At 47.0% G+C, this 26,106-nt stretch overlaps 2 protein-coding genes across 2 annotated transcripts in view; both read left to right on the top strand.

The window, feature by feature from the left end:
* Positions 1–6,397: 6,397 nt before the first annotated feature.
* LOC308056785 (uncharacterized protein) overlaps positions 6,398–26,106 on the top strand; it is a gene marked incomplete at its 5' end in the record, with an annotated part of 30,805 nt that continues 11,096 nt past the window's right edge. The window contains 9 exon segments of the mRNA XM_080372622.1: positions 6,398–6,796; positions 6,882–7,104; positions 7,400–7,504; positions 7,653–7,657; positions 7,950–8,066; positions 8,594–8,689; positions 8,691–8,741; positions 10,244–10,312; positions 11,406–11,498. Coding sequence (XP_080228748.1) covers positions 6,398–6,796; positions 6,882–7,104; positions 7,400–7,504; positions 7,653–7,657; positions 7,950–8,066; positions 8,594–8,689; positions 8,691–8,741; positions 10,244–10,312; positions 11,406–11,498 — 1,158 coding nt within the window.
* Positions 14,826–25,367, top strand: LOC308056140 (tektin-3-like). Its single transcript, XM_080371061.1, is given in 4 exon segments — positions 14,826–22,179; positions 23,976–24,115; positions 24,564–25,043; positions 25,046–25,367. Coding segments are annotated over 2 exon segments (573 nt in total). The 5' UTR covers positions 14,826–22,179; positions 23,976–24,115; positions 24,564–24,622; the 3' UTR covers positions 25,198–25,367.

Genomic DNA, 26,106 nt, shown 5'->3' with positions numbered 1-26,106 from the left:
TTGTGTCCAGTCTTGGAAAAAACAAATTTCCAATAGAACTGAAGAAACTTACACTTTTGCTAGAACCATGCTCAGGTGGCAGGTAATGGTTTTGGAAGGTGCACATATCAATGCCACAGCACAAAACAGCAACACGGGAGGGCAAAGATTCATGTCAAACTCCTAAATACTGATGGGTAAAAAACTAGATGCTTACTGCATTTGAAGATGATTTTTGGCTTCCTCTGCAAAACCCACATCCCCTTTTAGTTTATTCTTGTCAGTACTGTAGGGCAAATCTGAAAGGAAAAAAAAAATAATTCTGGTCATCTCTCTTTGATGTCATAATCAATAGTACTGGTCACAGTCTTCAGTACTATATGTTAGAGAGACATCTTATTCATGAGAAGTTATTAAATTGGAAAAAAACCCAAGACAATAAGGAATACTTGCAGTTGTCGTGCTGTTCCACAAATCTTCATTTGCAAATACTGCACAACTTGAGCTTTAAACACATCAGTCAGGTAGTGCTTCAGCATATTTAATATACAGGATCCCTGAACAAAGAGTGACAAAAGTTTCTACAAAATCACTCATTAGCTGGCAAGATGCTTGTTTCAGAAGATTTTCAGCATGCCACTGATCTACATAACACTTCACTTTTGTATGTCTCTCTGATTAAAAAAAGTCAGGTTCTGTGTGTATTGAAACAGTACGTTGTTTTTTGGTGATCACTGGTCTTGATTGAGTAAGTTACGATATTTGTTTTAATTATTTTTTTTAATTACTACACAGGGCAGCACCATATAATGCTCCAGTGAAAAATGTTCCATGGTTTAAGAACCCCCAAAATGGTTTAAGACTACATTCATACAGAGGAAACATTTTACAAATGGAAGCAACCGCCACTTTAATCCGCTCAGATGTTTTGGACAAGAAACTATTCCAGTCATAAAACCATTAACACCATGTGTCAGGGATGTCTTATATGTAGGGATGAAATCAGTAAAATACAATTGTACAAGCAGTACAACTGAAATCAATAGCAATTACATATTTTACCTTCTGACAAGAAACACTATCAAACATTTCTAAAATTTGAGCTGGATCTTCCACAGGAGTAGATACAGGATGTGATGAATTTAATGCATTCACTGCCATTAAAACATCTCCTTAAGAAACAGTTTTCCTAACAGGAGGCAAAAACAAGTATTACTACTATATTGTTCTCAGTGACCACCGGGTCCCTATTCATTCAATTTTCAGTCCAATCCACATGGACTGAAAGAAAGCAAAAGATCTTCCTTTTTATTCCAGAGCATATTAAAAAAAAAAACCAATAAAAAAAGTATGTAATATACAGCCAAATGAGTTAGAAGTAACTTCAACAGTTGATGTAGTTGAAGATGTCTCTGCTCATTGCAGGGGGGTTGGACTAGATGACCTTTAAAAGTGTCATGGTTTAATCCCGGCCGGCAACTGCACAGCCACTCGCTCTCTCCCCCTCTCCCAGAGGGACAGGGAAAAGAATTGGAAAGGAATGTAAAACTCAAGGGTTGAGATGAGAACAATTTAATAGGTAAAGCAAAAGCTGCACACATAAGCAAAACAAAGCAAGGAATTCATTCGCCACTTCCCATGGGCGGGCAGGTGTTTGGCCATCCCCAGGGAAGCAGGGTTGCGTCAAGCATAACAGTTACTCAGGAAGACAAATGGCATAATGCCGAATGTCCCCTCCTTCCTTCTTCTTCCCCCAGTTTATACACACAGCATGACATCATATGGTATGGAATACCTCTTCGGCTAGCTTGGGTCACCTGCCCTGGCTGTGTGCCCTCCCTATTTCCCGTGCCCCCACAGCCCTCTGGCTGGCAGGGCCTAGGAAACTGAGAAGTCCTTGATTTAGTATAAACATCACCCAGGAAAAACTAAAACCATCAGTGTCCTATGGACATTGTTCTCACACCAAATCCAAAGCACAGCACTGCACCAGCTAAGAAGAAAATTAACTCTATCCCAGCTGAAACCAGGACAAAAGGTCAACCCAAACTGTTCAGTGATCTATTCTATGACTCTTAAAACAGTCAGGCTAGTAAGACTTAAAAATAACTCCAAAAAGACACCCACACATTCCAACGGTTTGATGACAGACCAGTCAGTTGCCATAAAATAGATCTTAAGAAAAAATCCAACCAAAAAGGTGAATTTCCGTATTACCATGCCACTGTAGTGCTATGGCTAAATACTGCTCAGATGCATTGTTCATCTCACTTTGGTAGAAAATTTCTTATATCAGACCTCTGCTAAAACTAGGAAAGGTTTTAGTGTTTTCAGGTCTGTGAAATAAGATAAAATAATTTCTTTACATTTTTGGAAGCCTAAATGCCTTTTAAAAAAATACACTTTCACTGCAATCATTAATTTCCATCATAAATTCCTGAAAATATTTACATATAGTTAAATCAACATTCCTACCCTTCAGCGTTCATAACAGATAATCCTCTCAAACAGAAATTTAGAAATGGTTCCCAGCACAAATCTGCTCCATGTTTGTCCTTACTAATTAGTGGATTTAGAAGGCAGTTACAATACAGTAGGGGCTGCTTACAGCACTCAGTTCTGGATGGGTAACATTGACTGACACATACACCATAAAGGTCACAAACCCTTCATTTAAGTACAGATCATCCCACCACTCCATAGTAACAAGGTTGCCAAACCACTGGGCGTAAAAAAGAGAGAATAATTTCTGAATTTGAATACACAATTTATCACAAAGGTTGCTGTATTCTAACCTGTATGAAACTATATTTATTCTATCTTAATGACTTTTAAGGAACCTTTTTTACTGATGCAGCTTGGTCTGGACTCCTCCCATTGCATTTCTCATGTTAATGCTAATACACTAAAACACTGGCCTCCACTCACCTTTCAAGAAACCTTGTTAAAGAAACCATGTTTGGCAGGAGAGCAACATATGCAATAGTTAGCCTTTCCAAACTTTTATGTTCCTATTTTGGTGGCCTGCCATTAATTTCAAGAGCTGACAATGGTGTAAAGGTTCATAACAGTGTTCATAACCAAAAAAAAAAGTCGTAACAGGGTTCTAAGGCATGTTGTATGTCCTGTTCCAGATAAGGGCTGCCCCGAGGCCAGCAGGTGGTGGTGTGCAGATAAAGGATGTTTCTGGTACAGCCAGCAGAGTTTCCTCTCCTCCAGCCATGCAAGAGTTGCTGGTATGGTCAAGGGATGCTTTACTGCCCAACTCATTACACAGAGGCCAAGGCCTAACACGGATCCCTGAGGCTGCAGAGTGGCCCAGGGTGGGAAATGCACTGTCACACTCGGGGCTCCATGTGTGGCCGGGTGGAGCCTCTCCAGCTGTCTGCGGAACAGCAAGGCTCCACAGGGTCGTGTCTGGGGTCCTTGTCGGGGGCCTAGTGTCTGGGGGCCCTAGTGGACAGCAGGGCTTTCCAGGGGCACATGCAGGACCTGATGTGGTCCCTACAGCTGTCTGGGGGGGTGGCAAGGCTCTGCAGGGGTGCATGGGGGGCCCAGCAGAACTCTGCTGGGGGACTGGGGGCAGCAGGGCCAGGCAGAAGGGAGATGAAGAGCTCAAATGCACGTGAAGTTCCACAGTCGTCTTATCAATGGCAGGGAGACACGGGCAGGCCAGCTGTGCCAAGGCCTCTGCTGCTGGCCTGCAGGATGCCCGGTTCCTTCTGGGCTGCCATCCCAAGCGTTCCTCTCACTGCCCTGACACAGCACTTGGCTGCTGCTTCAGGCCTCACAGGCAGTACACCCACTGGAGCTGTGGGCCACGGCCTGCCCATCCCCTGCCCCAGGAAACTGAAGCGCTGCAGAAAGCACACACACATTCAATCTGGGATGTCCCTGGAGAGGGCAGTGCAGGCAAAATCTTTCCTGCACCTTTCCTCTTGGTTTTGCAGCCCAGCAGAGCAGCTGGCGCCTTGGGGCCACGATGCAGGGTTAGGTGTGTCCTGCAGGGCAAGGAGGCAGGTCTGGCTGCTCAGGTGGTGCCAGTGTGCAGAGCATCACACATCAGCTCTGCACAGAGCTCCAGCAGCACAGCCAGCAGTTTCCCAGGGCAGGGGTCCTCCTCACCCTCGCCCTCCAGAGCCAGTAGCACCGCAGTTGCAGGCAGGATCTGGAAGGAGGCCCTTGAGCCGCAGCACCCTGATCACTGTGAGTCTGTGCCATCCCTGTGATGGCTGATGCACTGGTTCATGCCAGTCTCTCTGCCAATCCCATGGCCAAGACTCCCAGCCAGGGAGGTGCTCATTACCACTGCCTCATCAGTGGGCTCCTTGGGCTACCAGGTCCTTGCAATTTCCCTCTCCACTGGTAGCTCTGTATCTTCACATTCTGCCTGGCGGCCTGGCCAGGAGGGGAAACACACAGTGAGTAGCAGGAACAACTGAGAGCGAGACAGCTGGCCCCGAGGTCACACTGCTGGCCCATGGGCATCTTGCTGCCCACCAGCACTCCCAGGTCCCTCTCCACAGAGCTGCCTCCCTGCCCATCAGCCCCAGCCTGTGCTGGTGCGTGGGGCTGTTCCTCCCCAGGTGCAGGACCTACACTTGCCTTGGCTGAGCTTCACAAGGTTCCTCTGCACCCAACCATCCAGCCTGCCCAGGTCTGGCTGAAGGGCAGTACAGCTGTCTAGTGTGTCTGAGGGATGGGGTCAAAGAAATTTTAGTAGATCTAATTGCTTAACTGTTACCTAGATTGTTGTTGATAAATGATGCTTTCTTTTACTATTGTGTAAATTACCTGAAGCAGGGAGGGTACAGTTCCTCCTGAAGGACAGTTTGTGATGAGAACTAGCTAAAACCAACTCTATTTGGACAAAGACCAAGGAACAACTGAGTCTGCGGAAGAGAGAAGATTAAAAGTTCAGAGCAAGGGAGACTACCAAGCCTTCATCTCCACGACCCCCACCAAGATGCACTATGCAAGTGCAGTTGGGAGGAACTTATGGAAATGACTTCTTGGAACTAATTTTAATATGAAGTGGGGCTAGGTTATGAATATGTATAGGCGTATTTGGAAATCTTACGTATATGCAGCATTTGATTATATACATTGAGGCAAGTTGTTGCCCTTGGCACACATGACTGGTGGGACTACCCCTGGTGCTGCCCAGCGCTGAATAAACATACCTACTCTACAATCTGATAAGACTCTGGAGTCTGATTCGGCATGCCATGTCGGCTGCTTCTCCCCATTTTGTATCATCAGCAAACTTGCTGGCGGTGTGCTCGCTCAGTGCCTTCATCCGGGTCGCTGATGGGTAAGTTGAAGGTTCCAGAGGTTAGCCTGCTTTTGCTTGGCAGTTGGTTGGGCATAAATCTACCCTTGGGTGGTGGTAGGTGCTTGCCCTTTGCCTTCAGATTGCTTGCTTTGTTTTTATTTATTCACCCAATAATAAAAAAAAATAAATTTGTTTTTGTCTTCTTCCACTTCCCCTTTGCCTGTGATGAAACAATTTTCATCTTGAGTCACCAAGCTGCTCACTTTTACTCTCCCTTTTTTCTTTCCCCAACCCAAACAAGCAGCTGTGTGTAGCTTTGCAGCTTGCCCGGGGTTAAGCCTCAGCACCATGGTATCCTGCCTTGTTTTCGTCCATATCAGTGATGAGCTGCACTCCAACCCTTTCATTCCTTGTCTTTAGTGTGTGAGTCCCGCAGGGAATGGCTGAGAACGTGGCACTGAAATTAATCCATGGGTTTTGTAACAGGAGACGGTAGTAATCGGGACAAAAGGACACAAGGAGCCGTTAACTGGCGGCACCCCACCTGGAAGAGACATCTCCACAAAGCAAAACACATTTGCTTTGCCCAAAGGGAACTGTTGTCTCTCTCTGAAACACTCCTTTTTTTTATTATTCTGGAGAGACCTGAACTTTACTCTTGGGAATGTGGGTCTTTCTCTTCGTTCCGAACAGCTTTAACCTGTCAGAGAGGGTTCCAGAGGAGAAGCAGTTTATAAAACCAAGATGCTACACCAAAGCTGGGGTGTGTGTCCCCCTCTTTGTTTGCTTGTGGCGCGTTATCCCCACCGTAACACAGCAAACCCTGCACCTCTGAGGGCCTCCCCCCCGCCCCAGCCTGCTCCAAAGCGGAGCGGCCGCGGTGCCCGGGGCAGGGCGGTCTCGGGCCGGGCGGAGGGGCCGCACGGCACGGAGGGGCCGCGGAGCATGCTGGGAAGCGTAGTCTCCCCAGCGCGGCGAGCCGGGCGGCCACCTTGTGCGCGGCGGCAGACGCGGCGGCGCCCGTCCCGCGCCGCTGCCCGCCGGCTGGAGGAGGCGGCAGCCTTCCCGACGGGAGCGCGCGCTGGTTCCCGTCTCTGTCGGGACGGGCCGTGGCAACGAGACGGCAGCGGAGACCCTCCCGCCATGGCGGCGCCCACTCGCCCAGCTCCGCCCCCACCTCCCTCCCGTCATGCACTGCGCGCTTCCGCCTGCTCCGGTGAAGCGCTGCGCGGTGATTGGCCGCTGGGCCGCCCCGGCCGGAAGCGGGGGCCGTGGCAACGAGAGCTGAACGGCAGCGGCCGGCTCGGTCAGCACTGCCCTCTGGTGGCTGCTCCCCTCGCCTCCGGTTGCCGTCCCGCCCGGGTGGCCTCTCGCCGGTGCTCTGGCGGCAGGGCCCTGGGGAGCCCGAGAGGCCCCCGGCCCGCAGCAGAGCTGGGCCGCTGTCGTCGTGAGCGCAGCGCTCTGAGCCGCCTCTTCCCGGCGCTGCCTCCCAGGCGCAGACTGCAGGAGGAGGCGGCCGCTGCAGCGTCCTCTGGGGTCCCGGTCGCTGCCCTGCGGAGGAGGCTGTGGCGGGGCCGTTACCGCTGCTTTTGCAGAGCAGCTGCCCGCTGTCCCTCCCAGGCGTTAGCGAGGAGCCCCTGAAAGAGGCCAGCGCCTTGTGCCGTCAGCCTGCGGCGTCCGGGCTTACTTGCCCGGTGATTTTATTGCTGGGTGTGCAGCACCGGAGCTGCAACAACGGTGCTTTCAGTTTCTGTGGGTCTGCTCGGAGTGGAGGAGTGTGGGCACTGGCTACGCTTTCTCCTATGAGGAAATTCTCCCGTACTATGAATTACATGAAACAATTGGAACAGGTAGGCATAATCTACGAATGCGTGTGTGCAATCTAACTGCTTCAGCGTTTCTCAGAGCCTCTCTAGAATAACCGTTACTGCAAAATCTGTAGGTCATGTTGCATGTGTTTTGGGGGACAGAATTCTGAAAATGCAGTGGGAAGTTGGGCGGCCATCACTTCTTCCTCTAGTGAAGACTCTGCACAGTGTACGTGCTATGTAGTCCAGCATAACCGTGCTATTAAAGGCGTGAAAGCATGTCATCACTCTGAGCTGTAAGCATCTTTTTTTTTTTTTTTTTTTTTTTAAATTCTAGGTGGGTTTGCAAAGGTAAAACTTGTACAACGCTTCCGTGATGAACAAGTTGCGATAAAGGTCATGGACAAGCTTGCTCTAGGAGTAAGCTGGGAGATACTTAAAGGTTGGTAGAATCTTTTGTTGTTCCTGTGGCAGCAATGCACAGATGTGGCAGGTCAAAGTGCTGCTTCCTTGTCTGCTTGGCTATTGATGAATGCTGTAGACTTGAAAGAATTTCAACAGAATACCACAAATCTTGTGCCCTTTTATAGAGAGGGTGACGCTTGCTGGCTGTGAAATTGAGAAAGCTAAAGATTATGACAGGAATTCAAAGATAACGCTGATGAGAATACTAGCTATTTTGTGTCTGCCCCTCTGGTTTCACTGATTGATGTGCCAATATTGTAGGGGAGTAATGGTGGAGCTGTTGCTGGATTGAATTTGAGCAGTTGAGCTGTATGCTCTCAGCTGCATGCTGTGAAGCTGTGTGTTGCGCTATAGTCTGTTTACTGTGAAGTACAGGCTGTCTAGAGTTGGCCATTTCATAGCTTGCTGTTGTGGTCTTTTAGGATGACTTGCCTCATGTTAAACTAGAAGTTGATGCCATGAGAAGCTTAAGTCACCAGCCTATTTGCCGGTTGTATCATGTGATAGAGACATCCAAGGAAATATTTGTGATCTCAGAGGTAAGAAATGGTGTTTCTACCATGGTGAAGGTTCCTGGGTTTAGCTGTAGTGGTAGATGATAACAATTAAATGAAACCATTCTTAAAATTTATCTCAATGATGAGTATGTTCAAGATACTTTAGTCTAGAAATGAAGCTGGTAGTATGTTCTATGCTTTCTCTTCTTCTAAAACCCACTCCTCACTGTTTTACAGTGAGTGGGATAACTCTAACTCCTACCTTGGGCTTCAGTTGTTTTAAAATAGCACAAGCAGGACCCCAGAACTCCTGTGTGTTTGTCACCTCCTTGGCAATTTGTATTGCCTGTGATGATAGCATGATGCATCTGTTGCAACATGTCAGGCAAGAGTCTGACTTCTCAGCTTGTTTGGTGTGCTGCAGTGCTGACCCAGGGCATGCTTGGGCACTACTGCAATAAAGCAGAGGGAGTGGAATAGTATCCTCTAGTTGCTGTCCAGAGCTGCTGTCGTTTAGATTTCATTGCTGTATTCTAAATACAGTCTTTTTTTCCCCTGTCTTCATGCAGTACTGTCCTGGCAGAGAGCTGTTTGATTACATAGTCTCTGAGGACCATCTTTCAGAAGAGGAAGCTTGTGTGTTTTTTTGGCAGATTGTTTCAGCCAGCAGTTGCTTATGTTCACAGTCAGGGATATGTCCACAGAGATCCCAAACCAGTAAGTGTGACTAGGAGTCAGAGTTGCATAAATAATAATGAACAGCCACTCTTATTTCTTTAGAAGCCAGAGTAAGTCATACCTTCTCCATTCACTTGTGCTTAGACCTCTTTATCTAACAAATGTCTTCTGGAAGAGCGTTATTTCTATGTGCTATTGTATTCCTCAGCTGAGCTGGATGTGGCTATAATGGAGGAAGGAGCTTCCTCTGAAAGAGAAACAGAACAACATGCTCCAGCTGGGAGTGGAGCAGAGACATGGATCTGACTTTAAATGTTGCTTAGGTGTTTTTGTTATCCCCTTTATTCCAGCTTGTACCTGGAGAGAGTCTTTATGGTGCCACCTTGTTGTGCAAACCATTCTGTTTTCATCCCCAAAGGAAGAAGTGACACTGAAGGCTTAAACAAGCGATGGCTAGACAAAGGGTGTAGGGGGGAGATACATGCTACAGGACCCAGGCTGGGGCTTTGCTGTCATTGCAGAATTTAAGTGTAGGTTTAGGGGGTGAAAGACTTGAGTGCACTTCTGCTTGAAGGGGTTAGGAATTAGCATTTTTAGAGATGCTGACACTCTAAGAAAAGCAAATTCTTAGTGCACAAGCGTTTTCCTAGGCAGCTCATGAAACCTTTGTCTCCAAAGGACTCCCTGCATGAAGCATTGTATGTACCTTGTGGAAGGAGTTGGCTTGTAGCTGGAGAGCTGGCAGATTCCTAGGATCATGTAAGAACTTGGGTGGGAAGTGACTTCTAGAGGCTTCTGCTTGAACCTCCTGCTAAAGCTTCCTGGGGCTTTATCCAGTCACATCTTTGAACTATCCCAAGGATGAGGCAGTGCAACCTGTTCTGCTCTTCACTGTCCTTATAAGGAGAAGGACTTTTCCTGATTTCCCAGCTGAGTGTTGCTTGAATGTCTGTTGTCTGTGATTATCCCACTGTGCGCTGCTGTGAAGAGATTAATTCAGTCTTCCTCCCCTCCTTGTAGATATTAAAAGGCTGCCACGAGGTCTCCACTGAAGCTTTCTCATCTAAAGGCTGAACAAACATCTTTCCCTCAGCCTCTCCTCATTGAGCAAGTGCTCCAGCATCCTGAGCAGATGGGTAGCCATCCACTGAGCTTACTTCAGTTTCTTTCCTGTACTAGGGGACAGAAACTAGCTGTGCCGAGCACAGAACTAGAATAACTTTCCCTAGTCTCCCAGCTGTGCTCTTTCTCATACAGGCCTTGATACTGCTGGCCACCTCTTCTGCCAGAGCAAACTGCTGCCTCTTTTTCAGCTTGCTGTCTATCAACCCTCTGCCCCTGCCAGGCCCCTCTCAGCAGACAGGAACTAGTATTCCCCATCTGGAATATGGGGTGTACTCATTCGCAACCAATCAAACTCCAGAGGAGAGCTTTAGGTAGATTCTAGCTGCTAATGACAAGAAGAAATAAGGGGAAAGAAAGCATAGTTTCTTGGACACGTAGGTTATAGAAGCATTCATTACCACTTTCTGTCTTACCAGGAAAATCTGCTGGTTGGTGAGGAACATAATTTGAAGCTGGTAGACTTTGCACTTCATGCAAAACCAAAGGTAAGAGTATTGGTTGCTTTCCAGAGCAGAGCTAAATCAGCTGCTGTACACACATACGAAGTGCATGTTTGACTTGAGTGCAATGCAGAGACTTGCCCACAGACCCTAAATTCAGGGTGTTTGCATCCAAGCTGTCATCTGGTTGCTAATTACTTTGTAAGGCCTTAAATGCATGAGAGAGCAGTTAACTGCATGTAATGACCAGACTGTTGGATCGTTTACTTCTCTTACACTTCATCTTTTACCAAAATCTAAGGCAGAGATAATCTTATATGTGTATCACCTGCTGCCACATATAAAGGCTTGTAATACAAAGCTTATGCTGGTGCGCATTTCTTCAAAAAAGACTTGTATGTATGTGTATATTGTAGATAGAATCAAATAGTTTATTCCTGTTCCATTTATAAATCCTCTGGTTCTGTATGCTTGTACTGATTTCTTTCCTGTTTTTAAAATTAGTTCCTGGGAGCCCTTTCTATTTTTCAGCTTAACTGCTAGGTGGGTGCTATTAATAAACAAGCTAATGGGAAAGAGGTCTTACTGATCCAAAGACAGCTACTTGTCCTCAGATCACTTTATTTGACTTGTGTTAGAAAGAACATCTTGCAGGCAATCAAGACTATTAGTCATCTTGATGGTATAATGTCATCTTACTCTGATCTTAGAACAAAGCCTGGGAAAAGTACTAACGTGGTTTTAATAAGGAAGCATTTCTAGTGGTTCTTCACAAAGTTCTTGCACTAAATATTTGCATAAATAACCAGCTAGCTGCCTGCCAGCAGTTCTTGGATCACTTCTTTCCATCTCTCTGTGGTCGCAAAGGCAAGTATTCTTATTGGAGGAGGTGCTGTGGGAAGGACTGCTAGGATAATGGATGAATGAGCAACTTGGGATCTGAACATTTAGAGGATATTCATGACCTCACACAATTTTTGCCTAGCGAAGCCCTGTATTACACCAAAGCAAAATATAAGGTGAATGTATAAGCACGGCAGAGCAAGATGAATCCTCTGAGGCCTTTAATATGCCAAAGGAGCCTTAAGCTGTGTTAAAGCTAATGCTTCTGTGTGATCAATTTTCTGTGTTATTCTAGGGTGGCCTTGAATATCTTCTGAACATGTGCTGTGGAAGCCCAGTTTATGCAGCACCAGAGCTGATTCGAGGCAAAGCATTTATTAACTCAGAGGTAAGTAGCACAGTTTTGGCTTAGGGTTTTTTCCCCCACCCCATGTATTTAAAGGGGGTGAGGTTCAGATGGGCTGACTTGATTTCACTCTTGAATACTGCTGGGTAACATTGCTTCAGGTAGTTCTCAGAAGCTGTGTGACTAGCCTCAACAGTCACAGCCTGGAACAACACGTCATGCTCTTGGCCACAAACCATGCAGCTGGGTAGTTTGTCTCTGGCTAATCCTTTGCTGTCTCGATGTGTTGCTCCATGTTTTACTGCCCTACAAAACAGTAACTTCAACTCCTTCCTTCTACTGCACATTCTTTCAAGCAGTGATTTGTTCTGTTAATCATCCAGCTCTTGTTGCAAGTCTTTGTGTGGTCTCAGTATCTTGTATGCTTTACCAGTCCTGTCTTCAGCTTGAAATTCATGTATGAAAACTTGCATTGCTGGGTCCAGGGCTGCAGCTCTCCCCTCCATGTGGCTGCAATGGTCTCAACTGAGTGACACAGATGGCCCTTCGGGGCATCCCTGTTCAGGATGCCGGTGGTGAGGGTGATGCACACTGGAGTTTAGTGTGCCAAAGGAATATGGACTGTCCTTGAGGAAGCCAAAAGTTTTTGATTCACATGATGCTCCTGCCCTTGTTTTCAGACCCAGCTGCCAAACGACAAGTACATAAAAATGCCAAGTTGTCTCCTTTGACCTTTTTCCCCCCATCTTCTTTTCTGCTTTTTTAGAATCATCTCTAGGAGATTGGTCAGATTGACCTCCATACGTCTCCCTTGCAGATTGCCCAGATCACTTCCTGTGTTGCAGTTTGTGGCCATTGCCCCTTGTTCCGTCACTAGGCACCACTGAAAAGAGCCGGGCTCTGTCCTCTTGACATTTGCCCTTAAGGTATTTGTAGACATTGATAAGAGCCTCTCTCAGTCTTCTCTCCCAGCTAATTATTCCCAGTTTTTACACCTCCATTCCCTATATTTTGTCTCTGAAAGTGGGCTCAAAGGGCTTCTCCATAGCAAGGCACATGCCCCGACACTCCTGTGCTGGATTTTTGTAGTTACTTGGCTCAGGGTAAATATTTGTTTCACTCTAGTGGGTAACTCTTTTTAAGGAGTCACTGCCCGTAGCTCTAGCCTAGGCAGATACTGCTGCTAAACAGACGTCACTGAGAAACCTTGCTGTGCTTAGGTGAGTGGTGGTCCCACTGAAAGCCCAGAGTTTTGTTACTGGTTTCTCAGGTGTCGCTGATCTTTATAGGTGCTCTGGCTGCTCTAGTTGTTAGTGATTGCAGACAGTCAGGGCAAGCACATCACAGAACCGTTTCTCAGCAAAGGGTGGAAAAATGCAAATTTCCTGGCATATTTTTCTAGCTTTCATTATATATTTCACATCTAGTTATTTTTTGCTTCATTATCTTTATATGGTTTTATCTATTGTCATTGTTCTAAGGTGAAATCAGGATGTTTTATTTTGCTTTGTAGAGCTGATGGGTGAAGGTAGATTGTGTTCTGGCTCAGACCCACCAGCAGCAAGGCCCCTCCTGCCCACTCTCAGATTTATTTGTGTGATGAGTTTCTGGGTGCAGGACATCTTTGTCCAACTGTTTTTCTTCCCAAGGACTGTTGGTGACACTGGGAAAGCCCAGCCTGTGTGGCTTTCCTGCTGTGGAGTGGGCACAAAACAGCAAGCAAGGGGATGCTCTTGTTAATATTGTTTATCCACATCTTGCTACTCAGAGAGACTTGTATCTCTGTTAGTGCTGTGTGGTACCAGGCAGAAAGCATTTTTGGCCAGCTTTTTTAACACAGGTTAAGAAAAAAAATATGGTTGAAGAACAAAATGGGTGATGTCCGCCATACAGCCAGTCTGTATTGGGTAAGGGGGAGTCCCCAGTTGCAAGTATCTATGCAGTCCTTGAGCAGCAAGAACTGAAGGACCTGTGCTGCAGGTACGCTGCTGAGGCTTCAGCACCAGAACTAGAGCCTGTCTCCATGAGGATATGCTCGTGATTCCCCTGTGGTATGCAGATACCTGGCATGGCTTCCCCCATCTGCCTTGGGGAGGTATCTGGCAGAAGGGGCTTTGGGGTCCCTGTAGATTTTTTTCATGCACCAGCTAGTTGTCCAAAAGAATTTCTTCCTGGGCAAACCCCTGGGAATGGATTTTGCAGAGCTCCCTGCAGCTGCAGCAGAACAAATCCTACTGTGCACCCATAGATCAACAGAGAGGTGGCTTTGGGAAATCTGTGGCAATAAGGAGTCCTGCCGTCGGGTTGGTGGTACCTGTGTGTAAAGTACATGGGCTGTGTCTCTGGGTGGGTTGCTCATTCCTCAACTGCTCTGCACCCCACTCCGTCCCAGGAGTCCTGAAGAGTGCTTGTGCCTTTTATTATAACTGTGTAAGGCAAGAATCAGGAAGAAGCCATGGATTTAGAGGAAAAATGAGAGGCTGGCACATCCCTTTGGGGGTTGCAGGTGAAAATATCAGCTGTCAACTCAAACCCCAAACCAAAATGGCCTGTAGGTGCCTTTTGGAGCAGACTTTTATGAGGGTTGAGTGTGCAGAGACCTCAGTGACTTTCATCTTCTTACCAATTTCTCTGAGCAATATTCATCTCTCCAAAACATGCCAGAATTAACCTTTTTCAGGAGGTACAATCAGAAAACACTTTTTGCTTGAAAATACTGGTTGCTCGCAAGGGAATAAACCCATTGATTCAACCCTGCTTTTACATTATCTTTAGCACGTGCCACATACTCCATCTGGCTAAGCGGACCACAGTGTTCCAAGGATAAAAATTACATGTAATATGAGATAAAGTATCAGGAAAAATACTGATGGGATGAATTCTTAATGATAGTTCTAAAGGCCCGTGGCAGGGCTTGGCAGAAAAGAAACACTGCTCGTGCTGGCTTGTCAGCAGGGGGACAGATGCATGATGAAAGACACTCACAGGAGTAGGAAAAAAAGGAGTCTTTATTAGGAAATTTCATCTGCCCTTTCTAGCAAAAAAATCTGCCAAATGCTATCAAGTAATTTACAGGATCTAATCTGACCTCAGTGGTCTTAATTATTTATCAACTTTACATGGAAATGGTTTCCCTTTGTTTTGTAGTAAACACCCTCAGTAACCCTCAAACCCCAGCAGCTGCTGGTGTACGGAAACCAGAGCGTGATGCTGACCTAAACCACCAAGGGCCCTGAGCATCACAGGCTGCAGCTGGGAGCAGATTGAGATTCATCTCACTGGTGATCCTTCTCTGGCATCCTGGCTTGTTCTGGGACAGCTCTAAGGGCCAGTCACAAATGTGGTAAGAAAGTAAAATTTCGTGAAAGGAAAAGACAGTTCAGATTCAGGCTGTGATTCCAGCCTAACATTTGGCCAAACGAGGTAGGCTGCTCTGTTTGTGTTATCCAACCACTAAATGTAGTTGGAGTTTAAGCTGCCTATCAAAATGGCTTGTAAATACACACGCTTTATGCTTATCAGAGCTTTCAGTGGCCAAATCTGATAAAAGGAAATCTTGTCCAGAGTTAGAAAACCCCTTGAGTAATCCTGAATAATAAGTGATAGTGACATATGGAATTATTGCTTCATTTTTAGCAGAAGTAACTCTGTAGGTTATCTCCTTGCAGAGGTATTAAAATCAGTCAAGCACAGTCTGGGTGGTGTTTTAAAACAAACTGTAGGCACAAGCACTCTGTGCGTTTTGTGTGTATGTTAGGGAGGGAGCAGCCAAGGCCACCTGTATCTTGGAAAGTTCTAATAAAAGTAACTAGTCTCTAAATTACTGTGTTGTGGCTGCAGCCCTCTGAGGTCCCCTGGGCAGATATATGGGGCCGGAGCAGAGTAGGTGTTCCCTCCACTTTTTCTCAGCTGCGTACTCAAGCCTGAAGAGTGGGCTGTATCCTAAGCCCAGGGAGGGAGGAAGCATGGGAGAAAGGCTGCAGTGAGCACTGGCCAACTTCCTCTGACCTGGGAGGAGTTAGGTCAGCACCCCCCCATGTCTCACTTGTTTATCAAGAGTATTTTTTCTCTGAGCTGGCTGCGTATTTCCTGACCTGGGTGTACCATATGCATCCCAGCAGAGCCTTGCTCACAGCTCAGCTGTGGGGCATTGCTGCTGCAGAAATAGAACGGATGCATTCCAGCAGCTTAAATACAACATCAAGTAGCTCCCAATGCTGTGCCCAGCAGGTTCGTGGCAACCATTGCCGTAAGGAACATTTGCTGCATCTGCTGAGCATTTATGGAGGTAACTATGCACTAGGAAATCTTTTTCTTCCCCCTGAGCTGGACCAGTATGATAGCAGTGGGGAAGGGTACTGCAGACCTAGCTAGCACCATGCTCTACTGGTGGAAGTGCTACACGGACCTTTCTCTTCTGGGGCTCCAGCAGTGTTTGGAGTAGCCGGTCTGTTGGGATTGTTTGGTATTATTTCCTCATCTAGGCAAGCGCTACAGGCCAGGAATCAGGGGCTTTTCTGCAGCAAAGGCTCCTTTCCAGTCGTGTGCTTCTGAGCAGCAGCAAAAGACAAGTAAGGGTTTGTGCCACAGGACAGTGCAGAAGCTCAGCCCTTCTTTGCAAACGTTTGCTGCTGTGGTGAAGAATGTTTAAATGAGTGTGGAAAGAACACCTTGGCAGTGCTGCAAGGGGAGCTGAAGAGTGAGGAGAGACAGGGGGAGAGAGGTTCTTTTTCTTTCTTTTTAGAAGCATTTTCCATGAAGGCTGGGGTTTTTTCCAGACAAGTTTTCTGGGCACTTCCACAACAGGACTGCATTCAGCTCTCACTGTTTCCTGAGGAGGCAGAAGACAAGGTCGTTTTGATCAGCTCTGCAGATTTTGTGATCCTTTTGCTCTCTGTGAAATAGTAGCCTGAATATAATGACAGGGGAAAAAATAAATATCATAACCCTACTCCCCTTTCCAAGCCAAGCCCTTGTCAAAGCAGTAAAAAACTTTATAAACAATAGCCATCCATGACATAAGCCAGTCCATGAGTGGCCTGCCAAAATTCACCTCAAGAAAATAGGTCCAAAAACAGATACTATCCTGTAAAAAGCCCCACAGCCTTAAAGATAGTCTTCCCATTGTGCTAATTGCTTTCACATCTTGCTCTGAAATAAGAGTGCACACAACCATGGAGGGGCCACTAATAACTCGCTTCAGCTACGCACAAAAGCATGTGCATAGCATCAATTATGCAAGCCATCTATTTCTACTCGGCAGATCTCAGATACACAATTTCAAGTTTGTGTTTGAATTGCACAGAAATAATGAGGCTGGTTGTAGTGTTAAACAGCATGTGGTTAAATGCTTTCTCGGGTAGGGCATTTCAAGGCAAATATAAACTGTTTTCATTTCTCTTCTGCCCCCTCCATCAGTTGTTGGACCGCAGTGCTGTCAGCTCTGAAGAGTTTTTGCCTGGCCTTCTCCTTGAAAAGAAGTCAGCCCCTGTGGTGGTTGGCAGGTTGCAGCTTTGGTAAATCAAGGGCCTATCTCACCAGCAAGTTGGGATATACAAACGAGAAGTAGCTGGGAATGGTTTCATAAGGCCTTTCCTGTGTGCCAAGGAGGTGACCCCAAAATGTGACCTTGTGTGCACTTGGTTGGAAGAACAAAACTCCCGTGAGGCTCCTGGCAGGTCCAGGGAACCAGAGATGTGGTGTGGTGCTCTTCATCCTCTGCTCTGGGCATGCATTCATCTTTGTTCATGCTGATGTCTAGGCCTATTATATGACTATGAATCAGTGGGTTTGCATAGGACTGTCTCCTACTTGCTTGTATGCCTCTCTGTGTGTAGAGTTGGTTGAACTTTATGGTGTGAGCAACCCCTCTGCTTGTTGGATGCAATTTAAAGTATGACTGTCCCACAGCCTTGGACTTTGTGGTGAGGCCAACACAGAGAGCAAAATCCAGGACCCCACCCACAAGCCCATGGTGTGTTGAAGTGGCTACAGGGAGACTTTCTCCAGAGTCACTGGGTTTTATTTCCTATACTTCCTTGGGCACTGCTGAGAACATCACCAGGAAATTACTACGTTTTCTGAGATCATGATTGCTGTGATTACATCAGTTATCTGTGTCTTAACCTTGTGGATGGGCAGAGCAGCCTGCTCTGAGCATCTGTGATTTTGAGGTTGTGACTCATTATGAGAGCTCAAGGAGGGATTTATTCATGCCATGTTTATTGTTTGGAAAGCTCAACCAAACGCTACTATTGTTAGCTTGAATAATTCATCTACTAGTCTACTTTTTGATCTCTTTATTGGTTTCTCTCTTCTTTAAGACCTTCAAGTTTGGAGGTGAGGATTATCTTCGTCTAGAGCCAATTTTCCATGCCTGGTATCTTTGGAACCCAAAACTTCAGAGGTAGATTTTCAGTAGGTCTGGCCTTGCTGAAGGACTGAGGGTGTTTTTGGGAGAGTCAGCATTCATCTGCCCTTGATGGTCGGTTAGATGTCGAAGTCTGGGTATCGCTCTGTGCATCTTTTATGGGACATGGAAGAAATGCACTTTCCTTTGCACAATTTGCCTAATGCTAAAACCAGCACCTAAGATAGTTCAGATAATGGCCTCTGGAAAGACCTGTTTCTTCCTACTGACTATAAAGAAAAATTACTTAGATTGCAGTGTCTAAACTTTGGTGAGGTAGCTCCCATTCAGTGTGTCCTCATGGGCCAACCTGGGGCAGCTGGGCTTCTCTCACATGTCGTATGTAGCTCCTGAGCTCCAGGGCAATTTTGTGTGGGGACAGAGAGGTATGTCAGTGTCAAATTGCATTTGCGTCTCCACACAGGAGGTCTCGCAGGTTTGACTACATCTTTTTCCCAGTGCCTTTGAGAAATTTGGTGAAATGTTGCCCTGTAGACAACAGCCTCTCCCTCAGTTCTCAGGCAGGGCTGGAGGTGGGACGTGCTCGCTCCATCAGGACGAGGGTATGAGAGGGGTGGGAATGGACAGCCCTGCCATTGCACCAGGGAAATGAGGGTGTGGGCAGGACAGGGAAGTTTTGCTTTGCCTCCCCTTGCTGCAGCCTGCCCTTGTCCTCTTGCAGTTGGTTCAAACATATCCCCTCAGTTTATAAATAGAAAAGTCAGGGTGGGGAAGGAGATGTGAACTTTGGCAGAAAATGCAGGTTCTGGGAAAACAATCACTAACCCCCTCAACAATTTTAAAAAAAAACACAAATGCACATGAAATACATACATAAGGAATGATTCACTTAGGTAACTGTCACTGATTTGTGCAGAATATTTGGACTGTTGCTCACCGCTGTTTCAGGGCAACAGGATACATAAAGCGCGCTTCCACCTCAGAGAAAGACAAGGTTTCACAGCAAGCATTTTTCACAGTTTTTGTATGAAAAGCTCCTGTGTCAGAACAGAGCACAGGACAGGACTGCACGTACTGATGTGCTGACAATGCGAGATGGTTTCTCCAGCCTTCACCAGCACATGCAGACAGTCTTGGCTGCACTGCAGCATGAACTGTAGGCTGATTCTTCCTCACCTTATGCTATATTTACTCCAGTACAGGCTCATGTACATCACAGAGGTAATCCCACCTTAAACCAGAGCAAGGGAGAGGAGATGGGTCCTTCTGGGGCAACCTGTTAATGGACTGCATTTTTGTAGCTATTTAAGGATATCAAGAGAGTGACTCAAATGAGTTGGAATTAATGGCAAATTGGAATTTGGCATTGCCTCTTATTTATACATGGATATTTACCCTGCTGGAGCTCTGCCTGCAGAGCACAGATCAGTGCCAGCAGACTGGGGAGCTGGCTTTTCTAAGAAGCCCAACCAGCAGGACGGTGGCACTTTCAGGTGCTGCACAGGGCTCTGGAGGAGCCAGCACAAATTCCTGAGCTTCTCTAAATGACAAAGGTTTTTGAGGGGTTGTTGATGGAGAAGGGGAGAGGCCCAGATGATCTCCAGTGGCTGCCCCTCTCCAAAGCTGGCTCTTTCTCCTTACCAGCGTGCCCAGCCTCCTCTTCCTCTCCTCTAGGTTTGGTCTGCAGCCCTCCTCCTGCGAGTCCCAACCTCTGCTGTGGCAGCAAGGGGTCAGAGCTATCTTTTTCCATCAGCTACATGAAGAGATCAAAGCAGCCCAAGCCTCACCTTGAGAGTCCTTGGCCCTCAGTGTTTCATGGCCAACTCATCGTTTTCACCAGAATGTGGGAAACCCAGTAAAACCCTAGAAAGTCTCATGTGTTTCCCAGTCAGATGGAGCCTGCTGCAGGACCATGCCCATGGCTGCAGCTCTGTGTGCAGCTGGTCCCTAGGAGCCAGCCTTGCTTTCATAAATAGATAAAATCTTGAAGCCTGTTTGACTCCCTGAAGTAGCCCTAGGCCAGATGGCAGCATGCACTGCCTGTGAGCATCCTGGTGCTTCAAGTGTGACAGCATGGGATGCACCACACACAGTTCAATTTTTTTTGAAGCCTCTAGGAATTAATGTGACTTTTGAAAATTATTCTGGTACTGAATAGACAGTTGATCCCTTTCAGGAAGGTACAGTGTTTGTAGGAGAGACAGCAATATTCAAAAGTGGCATAAAACCGCGACTGAGTGATGTTACGGGTTCATGTAGACTCATGGTGGATGCTATAAAAGATCTGGATCTGGGTGTTTTCAGAAGGGCAGCTTATGATCCAGTGTAATGCTATAGTAATAGATAGCAAGAATGTAGAGCTGTGACAGAAAGATTGACACTTTTTGGCGGTAGATTTTGTACTTAGGCATCTTGGTGTATTTGCTGTCATGGAGTTGTAGTCACAATTAAGGAACTGAGCTTCATTACTTGAATGAATGGAGGTGATGTGAATAGTCTGGTTCATTCAGTGTGGTACCCAGAGCATGAGGGATTTGGGGACCATTTACTGCATGCAGTTGATAACTTCTTGCTTGAGAGTCACTCAGCTTGTGAATGTGACTGCTTTACCCATGCCAGTTCTCCTCGTCTTTGTAGCTTTTAGGTATGTCACAAGCCCTTCACTTGAAAAGCCACCCCAGACTTTGCTGGGACCAAAGGGTCATACATTTTGCTTAATGTAGTAGATACTTCAAAAAATGCATGGTTGCCTACCACAGGGTGGTGTCCCTTGTTGTGTAGTGATTAATCTAAACAAAATTAGCTCCAGCCAGGGAGTAAGAGTAGTGTAGATGGATGCTGGGAGCATGCAAGGACCAGAGAGCAAGACTGGTCCAAGGGTGTGTGTGTTGCCTTGCTTTAATTGAAATTATTTTATCTGGTTTAGCTATAAAAAAGCAACTTGTGTGCTGAACTTTTTATTGCAGTTTGACTAAGTTGATTCTTCACCCAGCTAAAGCAGGACACATGTTTAAAGGAAAAACAAAGTGTGCCAGACTTTGTATACACAAAGCAGTTGGAGTTATTTTTTATGTCAGATCTTTGCCAGTTGAGGCATGGCTTTCTCATGGGGGCAGCTCTGGGTGTGCATGTGCACCGAGAGGAGGAGCAGTGGGGCAGGGTGTCACTGCACTCAGGACAGGCTGTAGAACACATTGGTACAATCTCAGCCTGCAGCTGCAATAGCTGGGAAAATGGAAGGAAACTGAAGATGACTCTAAGACAGATGGATCAGCCTGGATGAGCCATCCACGTAGCTCACAGTTAATCTAAAGTGGTAAAATGAAGCAAATGAAAAGGTTTCCTCTGGATGAAGTGGGACACAGAGATCCTCACAGCAGACCTGATGGGGTGTTTTAAAAAAATTGGAGAGAAACCCCCTTGGGTTAGCCGGAGCAGCTGTGCTAGCCCCCACTGGCACTATACGGCTCCTCCTGTTTCAATGCCTTTTCTCAAGCTAAAGCCTGAAATAACTGGGGAAGGGCCCTCTCCCAGGAAGTAGTCCTGATGACACCGGGTGCCCCTGAATACTGCCCTGGTGCTGTGTGAGGCTGTGCTGCAGTGGGGCTCCTGGGGGCGCTGCGCATCTCCTCATCTGGGGTGCAAGCACTCCCAGCCTGCTGCACCCTCCTGCCCCAGCAAGGCCTCCGCTTGCCCAGGAGCACCAGTGCTGGCACTGGGCTATGTAGTGAGGGCACTGGTTTGCCCACAGGTGGCACCTGGTTGCCCAGGGGCTGTAGCGGGTTGCCTGCTGATGGCACCAGGGTTGTCCAGGGATGGGATCAAGTTGCCCAGCAAAGGCACTAGGTTGCAGAGTTTGTGCTGAGTTGTGCAGGGGTAGTGGCCCCGGGTTGCCCACTGAGGGCACCAAGTTCATGGGATCATAGAATATCTCAGACTGGAAGGGACCCATAAGCACCATAGAGTCCAACTCCCTGCTCCTTGCAGGACTACCTAAAACTAAATCAAATGACCATTCAAATGACCATGACTAAATCCAAAAAGACCATTGTTCAGCTGCTCAACACCTATCCAACCTGGTTGCCCCGGGACTGCACAAAGTTGCCTAGTGAGGGAAGTAGGTTGTCCGGGGCAGGAACTAGGATGTCAATGTGAGGGTATTTTCTTGCCCAGGGGTGGCTCCGTCAAGTTGCTGCATCAGGTTGTTGTAATGGCTGCAGGATGTTGCCCAGGAAGAGCCTGGTCACTGAGCGACCTGTGCCCGTGGCAGTGCTCCCCTGGTCCTGTGTCACCAACTGCACTGGGGATGCTGCAATGCCTGGCGGTGCTGCCACCGAGCCTGACGGCACAGTGGTGAGTAGACACCCCTGCACGCTGGACACCCCCAAAACCCTGGAGCACACCCTACACCCAGGCAGCTAAGGGTGAGCATGTGCTTTAACAGGGAGGGGAGGACTAAAAAAGCCAGTATTTCTTCTAATTCCCCCCCAATATCTCTTATATCATCCAAATGTACCCAAATGAGGTGATCAGTGGCTCCACAAGTGTGTCTGTGTGCAGGGGTGGTAAGAAGTAAGCGTCACCCTGGGATGGTTTATCCCGAGGGGCATGCAGGGGCATTTATTTCAGCTGGAAATGTAGGGAAAAGTAACTCCAGTCCATTCCCAAGGTTTTTACCTCTCTTTCTGAAATGTGCCTGCCAATATCTGAAAGGGAGTAATTTATTGGCAGGGGTGGGAGCCAGGGAAGTCATCTCCCATTCTCTGAATGCTGTTGCTCAAGTATAAATAGGGAGCTAGGGAAAGTGCAGTCATTTATCCCTGGCAGGGACAAAAGGGCTGAAGTGACTGGTTTGTGGAACCAGCATGCACAGTGGTTTTTGTTGGACCTAAGCACAGATATTTCATCCTCAGTTCTTCCAAACTGGCTTAGAGGGTCATGTCTGTGAAAGTCTTTTTGCTACATTTGCTGCCTATCCGGTGCCCACAGCTGTGCTGCTTTCAAGTCAGGTACTGGGGCAGCCCATGCCAGCATGGCCAAACTTGGGCAAGGCTTGGAACTACAGTCCTGAAAGTTCATTTCCTAGTGGCAGGCTGTGCACTCTCCCCTCTGACTCATCCCTATTTTTGTCCAACTTGCCCTAGCTAAAGGACCTGTTACTCTCCTGCATTTGCTGTTTAATAGCTGCATTTTGAGACCCTGGCATTCAAGAGGGTTACCGTTGGTGTACAGTCACAGCAGCTCACAGGCAGAGCTGCCTCTCTCTGTGTGTCTCCCATCTATTGCCTGTTAAGCTTTCCAGTAGGAAAGCCTGAGTCCTTGATCCTACCCTTGTGCAGAAAGAGGCATTCTTCATGGCAGAGGTGACTAAAATGAAGGCATCTGTCTTTCCCAAGGTTTTTTATGATTTTAAAAAAAAGCCAGTCTCTCTCAGCTCACCTGCACATGCAAAGTGATCAGGTTAACCCAGGAGGAACAATTACACCTCTAGTCAAGGGACTGCTTCTGTGGATGCTTTGTTCTAGAATAGAAGTGAGTTTATTTCATGCAAACATCCCATTTTTAAAGGCATAATGTTGATTTCATACTGTAACAAATAGGATTTAGCACATGCTTTGTGTCAAACCCCACTCCCATCCAGGGATCTTGTAGTATGCCAGTGTCCTCATCTTTCACTGGGGCTTTGAGCCAGGCTGGGAGCAGTGAGGATAGGATGGTGTTAGAGGAAGGACTCATCTGTGCAACATGGCAGGTGGTGACAACAGCCATGGAGACTTATTCTGCCAGTGGGTGACACCTGTAACCACACAAGAACTTCATACTGTGTACAACATGCTCTCCTGAACATTCATCCTCAGACTAGGTGTGCTGGGTACCTTTGGTGGCATTCTGCATTATATTTCTGGTAATCGTTGACGAATTACCTCAATCTGAAAAGAGCAATAGCACCCACAGTGTTGCCTGCAGTTACTGGTAGCAAAACTTCCCTGTGTGGCCATTCCTCCTAGGGTTACTGTAAGGTTGGGGTTTACGAGCTGTTCTGAAAAGACGTTGTGGGGTATCTCCTTTCCAAGCACATTAATTTTACATCAGGTGAGCCAAAGACATTTTTCTTCTTTTGCAAGTCAAGATGTGGCTGTTCTTTTTAGGTTGACATAGGTGGGGATTTTTCGAATTGGGATATAGTCCTGCAAAGCTCAGCTCACCTGCAGACTCCTCACTCAAGCATTTAATGCAAGTGAAGATAGAAATGATGAGGATGAAGTCGCTTGCCCACAAATCATGCTGGGTAGGTAGCAGCTGTGTGCCCAGAGCTATTGGGGCTGATAATGGAACTTTTAAAGAGGAAATTTCATCTGAAGTACTTTTAAGATCAGCAAGTATGCCAGCCAAAAGAAACAAATGGACAGCAGAGAATTATCAACTCAAGTTTGATTGGACTGGCAGATTTAAGGAAAAGGAAGGCATAATATCTGTTGTTCTCCTTAGCAGCCATATTTGTTTCTCTCTGCATTTCAAGACCTGATGCTAGATACTAACCACAAAGTCAGAATCTTCTCTATACAAATGCTTGGGCTGCTGTCAGAAGGGATTTGTTTTCAAGAGGTTTAGGCCTGGACAGGTATTGTGTGGGTGCTGTGTGCATCACTGCTTGTATTATAAGTTGCATGTGTTGCTGTAAGATGTAACACAACTGCAGCAGCTCAGTGACATTGTCTCCTACCTCCTCTGTGCAGGACACATACCTGAATAGCAGTGCTCAGGAATAGAGCTGGTTGGCTCTCCCTTGACAGCAATGTACACTCATCAAAGATCAAGCCCTACCAGGTTCCTACCTGCCATCAGCACCATGGCTTCAAGGTGTAAGAACTGTTTTCCTTACAATCCCTTGCCTCAGAGCTTCAGCCTCCTCTGGATGTCCCACACCTACTATCAAGCAGCTGCCATCAACCCAGCTTTGGCTCCCTTTTCCAAAAGCTCCCAGGGCTTAGCTCCCAGCAAAGCGCTGCTTTTGATTTCTGACAGAGCAGCCCTCTTCACCCGGTACACCCCCGATGACTGGTACAGCTCCAACCTGACCAACAACAAAGAGTTAGAGACTTCCTGGCACAGTGCAGAGCATCTGAGAGTTGAAACCTCCCGCATGATTCAGAATAAATATCAGCAAACAAAGAAAACCCAAGCAAAAAGCACCAGAAACCTGGGAGAATGTGTCAATGATTTTGGAAGTCAGAACTGTGCCATGAGCTGGATGAAATGACTGGGGAGAGCAACACACTCACAGACATGAAGAACCGACAGGAGAGAGCCCTGGCTGAGATGGAGGCCCCTCTCCAGGTAGCACCCTGTCCGGTGGGCTGCAGGCTGTAGCCTCCTGCTGAGACATCTGCAGCCTTTCAAACATCTAATGAAGTTCCATTACAGCTCCGTGACATCTATAAAGTTTTTATTAAGAGACCATGAGTTAAGTTAGCAGTAAGCAAATCCCTTGCCATCTGCTGCATCCCCTGTCAGCACATCCTAAGCACATCAGAACAGTATTTGCTTAACCAAGTATTTTTATAAGTGGTATATCCAAAATCCTGGTTTGTGAGACAAAAGCCCATGTCTTACTGTGAGGCTCTGGCAAGGTCAGCATCCAGCCTGACACAGGTCCCTGCATTCAGCTGTGGTGGCACCACAGACACGTGTGCTCCTTCATGTGGATTTAATGCTGATGTTGCAGCTCAGCTGCTCCTTGTCAGCTAAACCTGGGTCCTGTGCTGTCACTTCTGTGCCCACCTGTAATTTCTTTTCTTACATCACTGGACATGGGGAGCATCCCTGTAGGGAACACTGCCCCAGTAGCCAGCAGTGATGACAAGTTCCCAACAGGTTACTTGGGAGTGCTTGCATCACTGGGAGAAGAGGATGGGCATCAACCTAGTCCATGATAACATGGAGAAACAGCTCTTCACAGTAGGTTTGGCAACACATATCATGTGTTACCTAAACCTCCCCAGACGGATTTTGCAGCCCTGTTCCCTCACTGATTCCTTAGTGCTGGTGAGGTGCTGAACTCTTCCAGCCCAGAAAACCTGCTGGACCAGGGGATGGCGTTCCCCACACAGCAGCATGCCCACATGGTGTGGGTAAGACTTGCCCTTATAGAGGAAGGAATAGCTGAAAACCAGCTGTGTGTTTGTGTAGCATATCAGGGTCCTCTGTCCCTCTTCAAGGAGTTTGTGAGACATTGTCCTGCCTTTCAGAGTCCTGCCAGAACAGGTTCTATATGTATCT

The sequence above is a fragment of the Falco punctatus genome (assembly GCF_963210335.1).
Source record: "Falco punctatus genome assembly, chromosome: Z".
Classification (NCBI taxonomy): Eukaryota; Metazoa; Chordata; class Aves; order Falconiformes; family Falconidae; genus Falco; species Falco punctatus.
This window is presented reverse-complemented; position numbering and strand designations above follow the sequence as displayed.